The sequence below is a fragment of the Sphaerodactylus townsendi genome, linkage group LG03, assembly GCF_021028975.2.
Source record: "Sphaerodactylus townsendi isolate TG3544 linkage group LG03, MPM_Stown_v2.3, whole genome shotgun sequence".
Lineage (NCBI taxonomy): Eukaryota > Metazoa > Chordata > Lepidosauria > Squamata > Sphaerodactylidae > Sphaerodactylus > Sphaerodactylus townsendi.
In genome coordinates, this window is record NC_059427.1 from 165,173,572 (window position 1) to 165,189,642 (window position 16,071).

The window sequence follows — 16,071 nt, forward strand, 5'->3', positions numbered from 1 at the left end:
ATGTTCTTTGAAATCATCCTGAACGCGGCCACACACACACCATCATTTGGGGAGGGGGGAGTGATTTTGGTCCCCCCATTTCTTCTGGCTGAATGCCAGTGTGGTATAATAGTGTTGTGGTTAAGAGCAGTGGATTCTAATCGGCAGAACTGGGTTGGATTCCCCACTCCTCAGCAGGAGCAACAGACTCTTATCTGGTGAGCCAGATTTGTTTCCTCACTCCTACATTCCTGCTGGGTGATGTTATGGAAGTTTTTACTTATTAAAAACTTTACACAAGGATGGCTAATAGCAAGCTAGGTTTATTGACATGTCTGCAGACATGGAGAGAGTAATACTGTGGTACTAACTTTTTGAAGTTTGCATTGCAATGCAGCTTATTTTAAGACATTTTTGAACAGACTTTTTTGACTACTTTTGGCTAATTTTGGCTGGCTGTTTACGCAGGTTTACAATTTTGACTTGTTGCAAATTAGCATATTTTAAGATATATTTTTAAAAGAATACATTTAGCATTATTTGACTTGGTTACGTGTGGGGTTACGTATATTTTTTGTCTAGCAAGCATGATTAGCAGAAAGTTTAAATAGTTGGTTGAACTATTTTTGTATACTTTAGACTTTTAGGTTAGTGCTTACTGTTGTTTTTTTATTTATAAGCAAGTATTTGCTGGTTTTTGCAAAATAGCGAACGCAGCGGTTTTAATAGCACTCAGTCACTGATTTTCTGAGCGCAACCGCAAAATGTATTTTTATATCAGTGATTTCGGGTTAGTCACAGTTCCCTCAGCCCCACCTACCTCACAAAGTGTCTATTGTGGGGAGAGGAAGGAAAGGACTTTGTAAGCAACTTTGAGACTCTTTGCAGCAGAGAAAAGCTGGGTATAAATCCAAACTCTTCTTCTTTTTCTTCAGTTGCATTATTCCACATGCTACTTCTGAAAACATATTATTCCTGATGGTGTGGGATGCTATCTGTGACACAGAAGAACAACCCTACCCCCCCTTTTTTTCTTTTAGGCAGTTGCTCTAGTGTCACCGCGCAGTTACACTTTGAAGCAGCGATTCAAAAATGTCTCAGCCTCCACTTCTACTATTGAAAAGTACTAACACTAAATGGAAGCCAAACTGCGTCCCGTACGCAGTCTTATGTTTGGAATCTGGCCAATATTCTATAGAGGCCACTATTTGGCTGATCATTATAAAATTCTGGTTAAATATTCACTACAGAAGCTCCAGAAACTCATTGACCCAACTTACCTTGAGTGAACTCCACCATTCAAAATGGTGCACAATAGTTACAGCAAAGATCGGGGAACTGGGTTATGACAGTGACTCCTTCAACATGCTAACCTTTACTGAAACTTTTGCCCTCATTAAAGAGAGGCTGTTAGCAATGGACTATCAACAACTGCAGAGCTTGGCAAATAAATCTTGTTCACCAACAAATATGACAATTCCTTTCACGCAGGGATACCCAGCCTATTATATTACAGCGCTCACAAATCCCATACACAGGAGAGCCTATATGCTGGCTAGATTTAACATCATGCCATCTCCACTACATAGAGGAAGACTTAAAGGTCTTCCAAGCGATAAGAGGTTCTGTACCTGTAGCATAGGACAGCTGGATTCCACCCCACACATTCTCCTGAACTGCTTATTATACCAAGAACTCCAATCCAGCCTGTTATTAATTAATTAATTAATTAATTGATTGATTAATTAATTAATTATTGGGTCTTGTATACCGCCCTACCCCCGAAGGGCTCAGGGCAGTGAACAACATAAACACATATATACAATAACCCTTAAATACATTAAAACAATTTAAAAGCAGCGATCAATATCCCAAGCTATAGACTCTATGATTGATTATACTGAATCAGATAAAGTAGTTACGCTTCTAAATTGTCAGGATTTTCATTGTTGCCTTATAGTGGCAAAGTTTTTGTCAGAAGTTTGTAAACTGAATGTATGACAAACGTGAAGTTTTTTACTATTCACTTTTTAACTGGAACTGTATTTTTATACTATCATGTATATGCCAATAAAGGCTTATTGAATTGAATTAAATGGAAGCCAAACAACTCATGCAGCAGGCACCATTGCCTGAAGAAACAGAAACACGTAGCCACCTCACAAAGAACCAGCCAGATTTGATCTCCCATAAATGCACAGTCATTTCTGCAGCAGTTCCCCGACTGCATGCAGTGATCTATCCTAGTATTCTTTTCAATCACCCTCAGCTTTAAAATCACTCTGCCCTAATGTTGCATCAGTAGTTTGATAATGAAATTGACAAAGCTGATCCAGTCGACCATGTTAGTTTGTATCACTGCCTCAATGTTACATTGCTAGTTTGATATGACAAAGAGAAAAAAAATCCTTTTGAAAATGGAATGGGCAGAAAATGGCCGAAGGAGAGGTTGGTCAATTGCAGGGGCATATATAAGGACCAAGTGTTCACACAAAGTGGAAGCAAACACACAAATACCCTGCAGCAGGATCTGTTATGTGAAGGAACAGAAACACACAGTTGTCAGGGGAACGCTACTAGGTGATTGAGATACATTCCCAGAATAGTGCAACTGCTTAAAATAACAAATTACTGTTGCTAGAAAGATACATGTAACCAACCTGCTATATGTATCCACTGTCATCAGTGCATTCTTTCCTTGAAGTAAACTTTATGGCTTCACATGCTTGGTAGACAACTAGGCTTCCCCTGGTACCTCTGTCTCATGGGTAAAAGTATTGTCTTGTAGGGCAGGAAGCCAGGTGGCTTCCTCTTGCTATCTGCTGCCGACCTTGGGGCACCTTAACTCCAAAGTCTGTTTTTCACAAACTCTTGGGAAAACTGGAGGGGGTTTCTCTACAGATATAAAGGGGACTGTGAATGCCAGCTTTGTCAGAACTGAATTTGCTAAGTGTGGGGCTTCGATGCCTATTCAATAAATGCTACTGATCAATACTTCAGAGTCCATTTATTGGATTATGGTTGCAAGATCTAAAAATAACCCACTCACACATGCACACACAAAGAACCACATTTTTTTGGCCCAATTAGAGCTGCAGTAACACACAATTATTACTGCAGTAGTCCCTTGTCAATTTCCTCCTGCAAAAGCAACTTCCCTTGTCAATTTCACTGGTTCCAAATTGCAGATACAGTGAGAACACATCACTAATTTAAGATAAAATTGACAAAGCTTTCTGTGGCCTTATAATTACACTGCTAATGTGATAGAGAATTTTCTTTTTTAAAAAATTCCTTTTGAAAATGAAGGATGGGGGAGACAAAATAGCTGAAGGGGAGGGCGGACGACTATATGGGGATATGGATAATGGTGGAGTGCAGAAATAAGCACAATTTTAAGACAATTTCACGCTCAGGTGAACCTGACCCAGAAACTGATTGGGACAAAAATTGCAGTGAAAGTGCTCTAAAAAACAGTGGAAGAAAAATGAAGGGAAAACATTTCAAGTTCCCAAAGTACAAAATTAAAAGAAAAAAGTAGCTTTTGGCAGCAAAATACATTGTAAATAACTCATGTGAAAAGGCTCTTGTGTTACTGATCCTCTGAACAGCAAATTGTTGAAACAGAAAATTAAATCCATCACGAATGACATAAATACCACGCAGGAACCAGTAGAGAGGAGTAGCAGCAGTGGAGAAGAAGACTTGGCCAGGAAGAGCAGAGTGACCTGCTGGTGTTCATTTTGGAGGGCTTTTCTCAAAGCCACAGCTTTTAAAACAGTGTATTTTAACAGGGGTTATCTCTTTTTCTCCTTGTAAGGCTCCTGTGAGCTAAGGCTGCTGAATCTGGAAGGTGGGGATTAACAGGGGTTAACAGAGTTCATCTCTTGTTCCTCTTTGTCCTGGGCTCCTGAGAGGTGGGGCTTTAGTTCAGTCTCTGGAACCAGAGAGGTGGGGCTTTAGTTCAGTCTCTGGAACCAGCAGAGAGGAGTAGCAGCAGTATAAGGACATATTTGACAGATAGTACGTGCAGATAGCTCCACTGACTAAAAGCTTAATATTTAAATATCTAAACAAATCAGATATGAAGGCAGAAAGCCAGCAGGGGGGTGGGGGCTTTCCAGTGTTTTGCACTGAGTGTCACATGTATGACTATCTGCCACTAGGGCAGAAGTCATGGGTGTGCCCTCGCTACAATGAGCTCCTGGCACTCAAGGAACGTGTGCGTTCTCTTGAAGCCAAGGTGGCAGACCTGGAGAAACTGAAAGAGGCAGAGAGGGTGACAGACGAGGCTTTCAGGGACCTAACAGCCGGGTCGCACTCCCAAGGTGACATCTTTTCAGATGCCATGGAGAATGAAGGTCTTGGGGACGGAGGGTGCCAGTCTGAGGTGGGGGAAGATGCTCCCTTAGATGGGATCCCTTCCTTAACTGGTGATCAGCTATCCTCTCGCACTGAGGATACCCCTCGGGAAGGTGGGGGGCTCCTCGTAGTGGGTGATTCGATCATTAGAAATGTAGAGAGTTGGGTTTGTGAGAGGCGTGATGACCGCATGGTGACTTGCCTGCCTGGTGCGAAGGTTGCGGATGTCAAGCTTCGTCTAGCCTTTAAACAGTGCTGGGGTGGAGTCAGCAGTTGTGGTCCACATTGGCACCAACGACATTGGGAAATGTAGCCGGGAGGTTCTGGAAGCTAAATTTAGGCTGCTAGGAAACAGGTTGAAGTCCAGGACCTCCAAGGTGGCATTCTCAGAAATGCTATCCGTTCCACGCGCAGGGCGAGCTAGGCAAGCAGAGATACAGGGTCTCAATGCGTGGATGAGAAGGTGGTGTAAGGGAGAGGGTTTCAGATTTGTCAGGAACTGGGGAACCTTTTGGGACAAGGCAGGCCTGTACAAACGGGACGGGCTTCATCTTAACCAAAGAGGAACCAGGCTGCTGGCACTCAACATTAAAAAGGTGGCAGAACAGCTTTTAAACTGATCACTGGGGGAAAGCCGACAGGAGCTGAGGTGACTTCGGTTCGGAATACAGTATCTATGGGGATGCAGACAGAGAGGGAGGTTTTTCTAAATCAACCACAAACAAGCGAAGAACATAGCAATGTAGTGGTAATGGGTGATTTTAACTATCCCCATATAAACTGGAAAAATGCATGTTCAGGTCATAGTAAGGAGAGAGCATTCCTGGATATGCTAAATGACTGTGGCTTAGAGCAGATGGTTGTGGAACCAACCAGGGGAGAGGTGATCCTAGATCTAATTCTATGTGGGACCCAGGACCTGGTGCAGGAAGTCAGTGTTGTTGAGCCGATAGGGAACAGCGACCACAATGCTGTCAGATTCAGTATCTCAGCATGCGAACAAGTGGCAACTACTAATGTAGAAGAAGAAGAGTAGAGGAAGAGTTTGGATTTATATCCCCCCTTTCTCTCCTGCAGGAGACTCAAGGGGGCTTACAATTTCCTTGCCCTTCCCCCCTCACAACAAACACCCTGTGAGGTAGGTGGGGCTGAGAGAGCTCCGAGGAACTGTGACTAGCCCAAGGTCACCCAGCTGGCATGTGTGGGAGTGTACAGGCTAATCTGAATTCCCCAGATAAGCCTCCACAACTCAAGCGGCAGAGCTGGGAATCAAACCCAGTTCCTCCAGATCAGAATGCATCTGCTCTTAGCCACTGCTCTTAGCCACTACGCCACTGCTGCTCTCAGTGTAGTTACATTCGCCTTCAGAAAGGGAAATTTCTCAAAGATGAGGGGGATAGTGCGCAGGAAGCTGAAAGGGAAAATCAAGAGAGTCAAAACTGTCCAGGATGCTTGGAGGTTATTTAAAAACACAGTAATAAAAGCTCAGCTGGAATGTGTTCCACAGGTTAGGAAAGGCAGCACCCAGTCCAAAAGAAAGCCACCATGGTTAACAAGAGAGGTTGAGGAAATTATCAGAAAAAAGAAAATGTCTTTTAGAAAATGGAAGTCCAGTTTGACTGATGAAGAATATGCGAGGGAACACAAATGGTGGCAAAAGAGAAGCAAGTTAGCTGTAAGGGAGGCAAAAAAGGATTATGAGGAACGCATGGCTGCGAACATCAAGACCAGCAACAAACAGTTCTTCAAGTACATCAAAAGCAGGAAGCCAGCTAGGGAAGCGGTAGGCCTGTTAGATGACAAAGGAACAAAGGGTGTGCTAAAAGATGACAGGGAGATTGCAGAGAAGCTGAATGAATTCTTTGCATCTGTTTTAGCCCAAGAGGAGGTGAGGAACATTCCTGCACCTGAACCAAGCTTCTTAGGATGCGAATCCGAGGAACTAGCGAAGATAGTGGTAGACAAGGAAGAAGTTCTGGCAGCCATTGATAAACTAAATGTTACCAAATCCCCTGGCCCAGATTGCATTCACCCAAGAGTTCTTAAAGAGCTCAAGCATGAAATTGCTGATCTTCTCACTTTAATATGCAACTTATCCCTGAAATCAGGCTCCATCCCTGAAGACTGGAAGATGGCCAATGTCACACCAATCTTTAAGAAAGAATCTAGGGGGGACCCGGGAAATTACAGGCCAGTCAGTTTGACGTCTGTTCCTGGTAAATTAGTAGAATCTATCATTAAAGATAAAATTATAAAACATGTCGAAAAGCAAGACCTGCTGAGAAAGAGTCAGCATGGCTTTTGCAGAGGCAAATCCTGTCTTACAAACTTACTAGAGTTCTTTGAGGGCGTAAACAGGCATGTGGACAGGGGTGAACCGGTGGACATTGTCTACTTGGATTTCCAAAAGGCTTTTGACAAAGTTCCTCACCAGAGACTGTTGAGAAAACTCAACAATGAAGGAATAAGAGGGGAAGTCCTCCTATGGATTAAAAACTGGTTGAGAAACAGGAAACAAAGAGTGGGTGTAAATGGGAAGTTCTCACAATGGAGAGATGTAGGGAGTGGTGTCCCCCAAGGATCCGTATTGGGACCAGTACTCTTTAACCTATTCATAACTGACCTGGAAGTAGGGGTGGGTAGTGTGGTGGCCAAGTTTGCAGATGATACCAAATTATGTAGGGTGGTGAGAACCACAAAGGATTGCGAAGAGCTCCAAGCGGACCTTGATAAATTAGGTGAGTGGGGTCAGAAATGGCAAATGCAGTTCAATGTAGCAAAATGTAAAGTGATGCACATAGGGGCAAAAAATCCAAACTTCACATACACGCTACAGGGGTCAGTGCTATCAGTCACAGACCAGGAAAGGGATTTAGGCGTCTTAGTTGATAGTTCCATGGGAATGTCAACTCAATGCATGGCAGCTGTAAAAAAGGCAAACTCTATGCTGGGGATCATTAGAAAAGGAATTGATAATAAAACTCCAAAGATTGTCATGCCCTTATATAAAGCCGTGGTGCGACCGCACTTGGAGTACTGTGTCCAGTTCTGGTCGCCGCATCTCAAAAAGGATATTGAGGAGATAGAAAAAGTGCAGAGAAGGGCAACAAGGATAATTGAGGGACTGGAGCACCTTCCCTATGAGGAGAGGCTGCAGCATTTGGGACTCTTTAGTTTGGAGAGGAGGCGGCCGAGGGGGATATGATTGAAGTCTACAAAATTATGCATGGGGTAGAAAATGTTGACAGAGAGAAATTTTTCTCTCTTTCTCACAATGCTAGAACCAGGGGGCATACATTGAAAATGCTGGGGGGAAGAATTAGAACTAATAAAAGGAAACACTTCTTCACGCAACATGTGATTGGTTTTTGGAATATGCTGCCACAGGAGGTGGTGATGGCCACTCACCTGGATAGCTTTAAAAGGGGCTTGGACAGATTTGTGGAGGAGAAGTCGATTTATGGCTACCAATCTTGATCCTCCTTGATCTGAGATTGCAAATGCCTCAACAGGCCAGGTAATCGGGAGCAACAGCCGCAGAAGGCCATTGCGTTCACATCCTACATGTGAGCTCCCCAAGGCACCTGTTGGGCCACTGCGAGTAGCAGAGAGCTGGACTAGATGGACTTTGGTCTGATCCAGCTGGCTTGTTTTTATGTTCTCATGTTCTTAGAGTTAACAATGTTAATGATTGGTTTGGATAACAGCTTTTGGCCTATACCAGGGGTCTGCAACCTGCGGCTCTCCAGATGTTCATGGACTACAAATCCAATTGGCCATGCTGGCAGGGGCTGATGGGAATTGTAGTCCATGAACATCTGGAGAGCCGCAGGTTGCAGACCCCTGGCCTATACTGTTTTGAAAAAAGCCTGATGAGAACCTATTTAGCAAGGGTTTGAATTGTTCAGTGAACAGACCTCATCATGTTCAGCACAAAATGTATGACATCCCTAGTCCACTCAAAAAGTCATCAGGTAAAAAATGAATATCTTTGAACTATCCCTAGTCAATCTGATCTGGGTAGAAATTCTTTTGGGCAGCCCAATCCAGGGGAGGTGAATCCTCCTCTAGAACTGGTGCACCCTGTACACCAGCATGAGGAGGAGGAGGAGGAGGAGGAGTTTGGATTGATATCCCCCCTTTCTCTCCTGCAGGAGACTCAAAGGGGCTGACAATCTGCTTGCCCTTCCCCCTCACAACAAACACCCTGTGAGGTAGGTGGGGCTGAGAGAGCTCCGAGAAGCTGTGACTAGCCCAAGGTCACCCAGCTGGCGTGTGTGGGAGGGTACAGGCTAATCTGAATTCCCCAGATAAGCCTCCACAGCTCAGGTGGCAGAGCTGAGAATCAAACCCGGTTCCTCCAGATACATAAGCTCTTAACCTCCTACGCCACTGCTGCTCACTGAGTGCCCATTCCACTGGTGCAAGGGGCAAATGCGTCAGCAGATGGACAATTTACCTGGCTGGCAGGTGCCATGCAGCTCCGCAGCACCTGACCTGGAAGTTGACTCCATTGCTCAGACCCACCTGCGCTGCACCGGCATGACTGGAGGCATTCTGGGGGCGGAGCTGACCTTAACCAGCCTCTCGGGCTTGACTGGGCCCCTTGTGCAAGCAGAGGTGCCAGCGGAAATACGCCACAAAAGTCTCTATTCTGCCCTGATGTCCAAGTGGCACCATTCTAGGCCTGCTGGCCCCCTTTGGATTGGGCTATCAATTCATTTACCAGTTAGACTTGATTCATGCATCAATATTGTAACATAGTAAAAATGCTATATGAGTTTACATTTGAAATGATGGTATACTCATCTTGCCAATGCTTAATTAAGGCTTTTTACATAATCAGACAAAAGGCTGAAGGGGACACGATAATGGCGGTTTTATGAATAAACTCCCCAAATTTGTTTTCCTTTTAAAAAACAAGTGGCAGCACTTCAATTCAAATGGCTACTCAGAGAGCAAGTGAATGGTCAAAAAAGGTCCTCATTATTATGTCATTAAAAAATGTTAACAGATGCAAATAGAAAGAACTGCACCCTAAACTTTAGAAACAGCATCAGCACATGTGGTGTTTATAGGAACAATTTACATATTTCCAGGTATAAAATATTGTGCTTTGGGTAGTTAGAATATGTTGGGGGTGGAACCAAAACTGTTGTTGAACTATGTATTAAAATTATTTTAAAATATTAAGAAGTGGAATTAGTGGCATTTATTGGGGACAAATTCAAAAAATCCCCTGGATACTTCTTGGGACATGCAAAACCTACCGGTACCTCCTGAAGAACTTTAAAAATGAGTTTTCATTCAAAATTGGTTTTCCTCTTTCATGATTCCACACCCTTGCAAATCACTGCCAAAAACTTCAGTCTGAGGAAAGCAATGTATCCATTGAAGTTACTGTACCAAAAATATGTATGAGTACAAAGTACATTTTATTGATTTATTTTTTAAGACAGAAGCCTTTATTGGCATTTTGAATTACAATATTGAGAAGAAACAACATGTATCCATTAACTGAACCTGTTGAACAGGGACATAGGTATAGCTTTTTATGGGGGGGTTGGGGCGGGGCCATGCCCCACCCACCCCTGGGGGTGTATCCATGCCTCCCCAAGCCCCACCCCCAGCCTCAATGCTTATAAAAGCAGCTCTCCAAGGCCAGGGACGGCAGACTCCCCTGCCCCACCCTCCCATCAACTGGATGCCCAGCCGGCAGCCGGCAGCCCCTTCTGCCCTCCCCTCTGGGCAGAGGCGTAGCTAGGGAAAATGGAGTCTGGTGTAAAATCTGAGTTTTGCCCCCCCACATGGGCGGCCACTGTGATGCTGGAATCCACCTCTAAACAGCATCACTTTCAATGGTATTTAAACTAGAGAGCCCAAATTCTCCTTTTAAATCCACCTTAAAGGCAGAATCTGGGGTCCCCAGTTAAAACAACATTGAAAGTGATGCTATTTTGGAGTGGATTCTCCTCCACCCTGAAACAACCTCACATTAAATGTTTAAACTGGGAACCTCAGATTCTCCCTTTAAATCCATGTCGAAGGGGGTGGATTTAAAAGGGGAATCTAGGAAAATTTGGGGGGTGTCTGCTGTCAGGGGTGCAATTGTTAAGCTAGCAGCACCAAACTTTCAGGGTATCTTTAGGGGACCGTCATAATGATACCACCCAAATTTGGTGAAGTTTGTTTCAGGGAGTCCAAAGTTATGGACCCTCAAAGGTGTAGCCCCCATCTTCTATTAGCTCCTATTGGAAACAATGGGGGATGGGGCCCCCCTTTTGAAAGTCCATATCTTTGGACCCCCTGGACCAAACTTCACAAAACTTGGGTGGTATCAGTAAGAGACTCTCCTTATGATACTTCCCAGCTTTGGTGAAGTTTTGTTCAGGGGGTCCAAAGTTATGGCCCCTCAATTGTGTAGCCCCATCTTCTATTAGCTCCCATTGGAAACACCTCCATGGGGCACCTCCTTTGGGAGTCCATAACTTTGGACCCCCTAAACCAAAACTCACCGAACCTGGGTGGGATCATCAGGAGAGTCTCCCAAAAACTCCCTGAAATTTTGGTGCTGCTAGCCTAAAATCTGCGCCCCCTGCAGGCCCAAAACCAAAAAACACTTAAAATACAAAAAAACCCACAAACTGGGGGCAGAGCTTCGGACATGTAATGGGGGGGTTGAACCTGAGAACCCCCCCTTACCTACATCCCTGCTGTTGAAATACGTTTAAAAAATACATTGAGTATCCACATATATACGCCTATATATAAAATACATAGAGAGATAAATTAACCATGACTATTTTCTAAAAAAAATAATTACGCTTGGCCAGGTAATGTTTCAAAAAGCTCGCAACATTTTCACAAATGAGGTCAAAAGAACCATTGGGTAGAAAATTCATAATAGATGACATATCAATATTTAACCTCTCTATCAAGGGATGGATATACATGGAGCGAGGGCACTCTAAAAGTACATGTTGGACAGTCTCAACCACAGCCATTTTACACTGGCATAACCTATTCTCATAGGAGATATTATTATATCGGCCAATGTCATGACGTTAGGCAGAGCATTGAAACGAGCTAGTGAGTATGCTCTAAATTGTTTGGGATCACTCAGGATATGTTATGATATATAAAAAAGAGTGAAAAGTTCACATGAAAGGTCATTTCAAGTTAGCAGAAAGTTTGCCCAACCCAAGGACGGAGACAGTCAGTCTGGGGGCAAAAGTAGCAAAGATTAACCTTTAAAATGATTTGTGAATTCAACTGTAATTCTAGACCAATGAGAGGCTGTTGCGTGGGCGGGGAAAAGTATCCCTGATGTATGCATTTGTATATGTTGAGTTGAGACTGAGTTAAGTTCTGTGTGTGTTGAACTTTGTTATAGCTGAAGAGTTCTGTATAGCATTATAGTCTTGTATAGCATAGACTTGTGTAACCTTGCAACTGCTAAAGTAAAAGCCTTCCAATGGAAAGAACATCTTGAGTGGAGAGTATTTTTTTCCAAGTGTGATAGAAGGTTGCAGTAAGTGCAAGAAGACTAGACTTCTCATCTTACCACAGTAACTCCGCTTTATACTCTGCTGATAGGCTATACAAATAATTAGCACAATAATCTGACCAGGTGATTCCTAAAGACTGTGGAGAGCAACTCCCCCCCCCCCCCGCATCATTCCCTGTTTCTCTTGTTCAATTAATGCAGATTTGATTTCAGTGTAGACTCTTGTGGCAGACATGTTTTGAAAGTGGTCAGTTGTTAGACCTATGTTGTTGAGCCTCTTATCTATGTCTACTAGCCATTTTACAGAAACGGATTCTGACAAAAGTTAATATAAGAAGTTGGTAGGACTGGCCTCAAAATGAATACTCTGGTTTCTCTTCAGATTGTATAAATCTTTTGCCTTTTACTAAAGATTTATCTCTTTACTGTACTTATCAACTGCTTTTTGTGTTATCAAAGCTCCACAGGTAGATTCCAAGAAAAGCACATTTAAAACAACTAACATTAAAACAATGCAAGGCCGCTTCCGCACGGAGGCGGAAACGGCCGGGTTGGCGTAGTCGACGCCGACCCGACGCTGCTGGGACCGTTCGCAACAGTCCCAGAAAGAACCGGGAAGACGGCGCCGCTGGGCGCCGTCGCCCGGTGGACTTACCGTTCCTGCGGCCATCCGGCGCGTCGCCGGGGCCTGGGGACACGCCTCCCCTGCCCTGCGCGCCTGCTTCAGCGTCGCAGAGCAGGGGGGCATGTCCCCAGGCCCCGGCGACGCGCCGGAGGGCCGGAGACCAGGTAAGTGAAGGGAGGGAGTGGGGGGGGGAGGCGCCTTGGAGCCACTGCCGTTCGCATGGCAGCGGCTCCAAGCCGGCATTTCCCAACAACCTCGCTCTCCCAACATTTCCCAACAACCTCCGAGCGAGGTTGGGAAATGCTGGCTTCGCGCCGGTCGGGCAGCGCGAGGGCGGCGCGGCTGCGCAGCAGGTGTGCCCCCTGTGCGAATGGCGGCCTGGGGACGGTGTTTTTGCCGTCCCCAGGCCGCCATATTCCGCCCGTGCGGAAACGGCCCAAGTTAGAGCAGTTCTTCAGTGAAACAGGCCTCCTTGGGAAGTGGTGGGCTCTGGAGTTTTTTAAGGAGAGGCAACTTAGCCATCTGACAGCAATGCTGATTCTGTGAATTTAGGCAGATCATGAAAGGGAGGGCAGGAAGGGATGAGTCAGTTGTTGGCTCTGATGGTCATTTCCTGCATGCCCAGGGTAATGCTGATCATTACTTTATTTATATCAAAAAAGAAGATGAACTAAAACACTTTAAACTGATTCTGGTGGGTTTTCCGGGCTGTGTGGCCGTGGTCTGGTGGATCTTGTTCCTAACGTTTCGTCTGCATCTGCGGTTGGCATCTTCAAAGGTGTATGCTGCAAGGTTATGTTCTTGCTCTCTGAATTCTGTAGAAACTATAGAGCATATGTTATTAAAGTGTCCCCTTTATGAGGAGGCAAGGAAAAAATGCCTGTCACATCTACTACACAAGATGACATATTTTTCTGATAAAGTTTGTTGTGAAAAACTATTACAAGATAAGAAGGAGAATATTACTAAATGGGTAGCAAAATTCTGTCTATTCATTATGAAAAAGAAAAAAAATTATCTGAATATGGTATCCCCCTTAGATATTTTTGTTTTGTTTAGTATTTTTATGCTGTTTGGTGTGTTTACAAAGTATAACGATATATAGATGGATAGTGCTGGAATATGGGAGAGAGATCTGCATTCTTGTTTTGTTGTAGATATTTGGGAGATTTATAATATATTTGGTCATTGACTGTAAATAAAGTCTTCTTCTTCAGAGGGAAGTCTGTTGACTTTGCTCTGTGATGCACCTCTGAAGATGCCAGCCACAGATGCAGGCGAAACGTTAGGAACAAGATCCACCAGACCACGGCCACACAACCCGGAAAACCCACCACAACCAGTTGAATCTGGCTGCGAAAGCCTTCCACAATAGACTGCTGAATGTTCAGGTGGAAGGAGTCCAAACAGCAGGAGCTAGCGCCAGAAAAGCCCTGCTTGTTTTGGAGGGCAAACCATGAGTTTTCACAGTTGTTGGTATAGTGGATGAAAGGATAGCGTGTATTCCTAAAATCCTCTGTTGAGCTATCTGGTATTCTGCACTGTCTCAGAGGAAAGGTGAATATCTCTTTCTATTGGGTAGTCTACCTATACATATTTTTATAAATACATCCAACTTCATATTGAAAACAGTGAGTTTGATTTTGCTGTTTACGAGACAGGGGAGGAAAGGAGATTGTTCAAGAATTTTACGCTAGTGTTGTTATGGGGAGAGCATTTATTTTCCCTAAATTTACTTCTTTTTTAAAAAGATGTAAACATTGGTGGATTCAGCACAGGCCAAATATACAGGTATAGGACATTATAGAAACTATTGGGGGAGGGGGGCTTTGTACAGGTTGGACCCATTTTATTTCCCTCAACCTGGGATTTTCAAAAATCATTAAACCACTGATACTTTTGCCCAATCCCAGGTTGGAGGCGCTCCCACACGAACACAACAGATAAGGGATGCTTTATTTCACTCCTTCTTCAGTGCCTCATTTGAAATCTATTCCTTCTTTCTGCCCCCGACAAACACGCAGCAGCTTCTAGCATTTAAAACTCCCAGGAATTTTACAGGAGCTTGTTTGCCAGTTTTTATCTCACCGAATAATCCGAATAATCTATATACTTGTTTCATCACAGGAAAATGTCTAAATCCCCTTTCTTTCATATTGCTTCTTCATTACTGCAAATTGTTTAAACCATGTATGCTTGAGTTATTTGAAACAATCTTCTGTAGTCATATAGGTACCAAACAACTATTGATCCTGAAACAGAAGAGCATCTTTCTATCCATACCCAGGGACAATGTAGTCCTGGGAGAGAATGGGGAAGGGAACAGTAAAATGCATACATGTTTTTTTTTAATCTGCCAACAATATCTGACTGATCTTCCCTTGTTTGATTTGTTTTCTAGTGGAATGGAGTAGTTTGGAAGACTTTTCTCCTTTGGCAGGGGAAATGATCATGGATAATCTTCAATCTTTGAGGTGCATTATCACCAACCTAATAATGGTAAATGTGAAGTCATTTGTCAAGATTGTCTCCACTTTCACTACTGCTAAATTTCAACTGTCAGAGGAGAGCGCCTGAGCGCCGTTCTGCTGGCAAGTCCTGCTAGCCACTGAGCCCATTATGTCTGGTATCCAGCATAAAAAAAAAAGTCACAAAATAATAGGCAGGCAACATTGGGGCTGTTTCATATGTTGGTTTGTTACTAGGAGAGATGGGGCGGGGCAAAAAAGGAGTGGAACGAAAGCAACTGTGCCTTAGATCATGGGCTAATACTTAGGGAAGATGAAAGGCTTCGGAGAGATCCAATCCTGGCTCCATATCTGATGACTATAATAACAATTCTACCTCCACTACTTCATTAGGGAAACGCATGCAACTGGCTGCAGTAACTTAAAAGGAAAGAGGTGTTTATACAGGAATGAATGAGAGACAATCGATGGGTTGTTAGCAATGTTCCCTTTATGCCATTTGGTTTTTTTTTGATGGGCCTCCAGAACCCAAGCAAATTGGGTTTTGTTGATCAAAGTAGAAAGTGAGCCTTATTTGGACTGCATACAAATGATTAGCTGTAATGTTTTTAAGAAGAAGAGGAGGAGTTTGGATTTATATCCCTCCTTTCTTTCCTGTATGGAAATTCAAAGGGGCTTACAATCTTCCTTCCCGCCCCCACCCCCAGAACAAACACCCTGTGAGGTGAGGTGGGGCTAAGAGAACTCCGAAGAACTGCGACTAGCCCAAGGTCACCCAGCTGGCATGTGTTGGGGTGCACAAGTTAATCTGGTTCACCAGATAAGCCACCAAGCTCAAGTGGCAGAGCGGGGAATCAAACCCAGTTCTCCAAATTAGATTGCACTTGCTTTTAACCACTATGCCACACTGGCTCTCTTAAGAAAAAAAATAAGAAAAAAAATATTCCAGCAAAATCCCCTAGATTAAAAAAAAACATATTCCCTTCCTTTATGGGGGAGGTTAGATTTAGGAGTGTTGTTTTTTTAAGGGTGTAAAGTATTTCATTTATCCACTTAATCCTCCCACTTGGGCTCTAGGTAAGTCTCACAAATTTTAATGTCACATTTTTCTAGGCAGGAAGAGTTATGAT

At 43.8% G+C, this 16,071-nt stretch overlaps 1 protein-coding gene across 1 annotated transcript in view; it reads left to right on the plus strand.

Moving 5' to 3' along the window:
- ANKFN1 (ankyrin repeat and fibronectin type III domain containing 1) overlaps positions 1-16,071 on the plus strand; it is a 220,743-nt gene that overhangs the window by 76,178 nt on the left and 128,494 nt on the right. Inside the window, exon 7 of the mRNA XM_048487371.1 lies at positions 14,875-14,972. Coding sequence (XP_048343328.1) covers positions 14,875-14,972 — 98 coding nt within the window. The remainder of the gene's footprint in view (positions 1-14,874; positions 14,973-16,071) is intronic.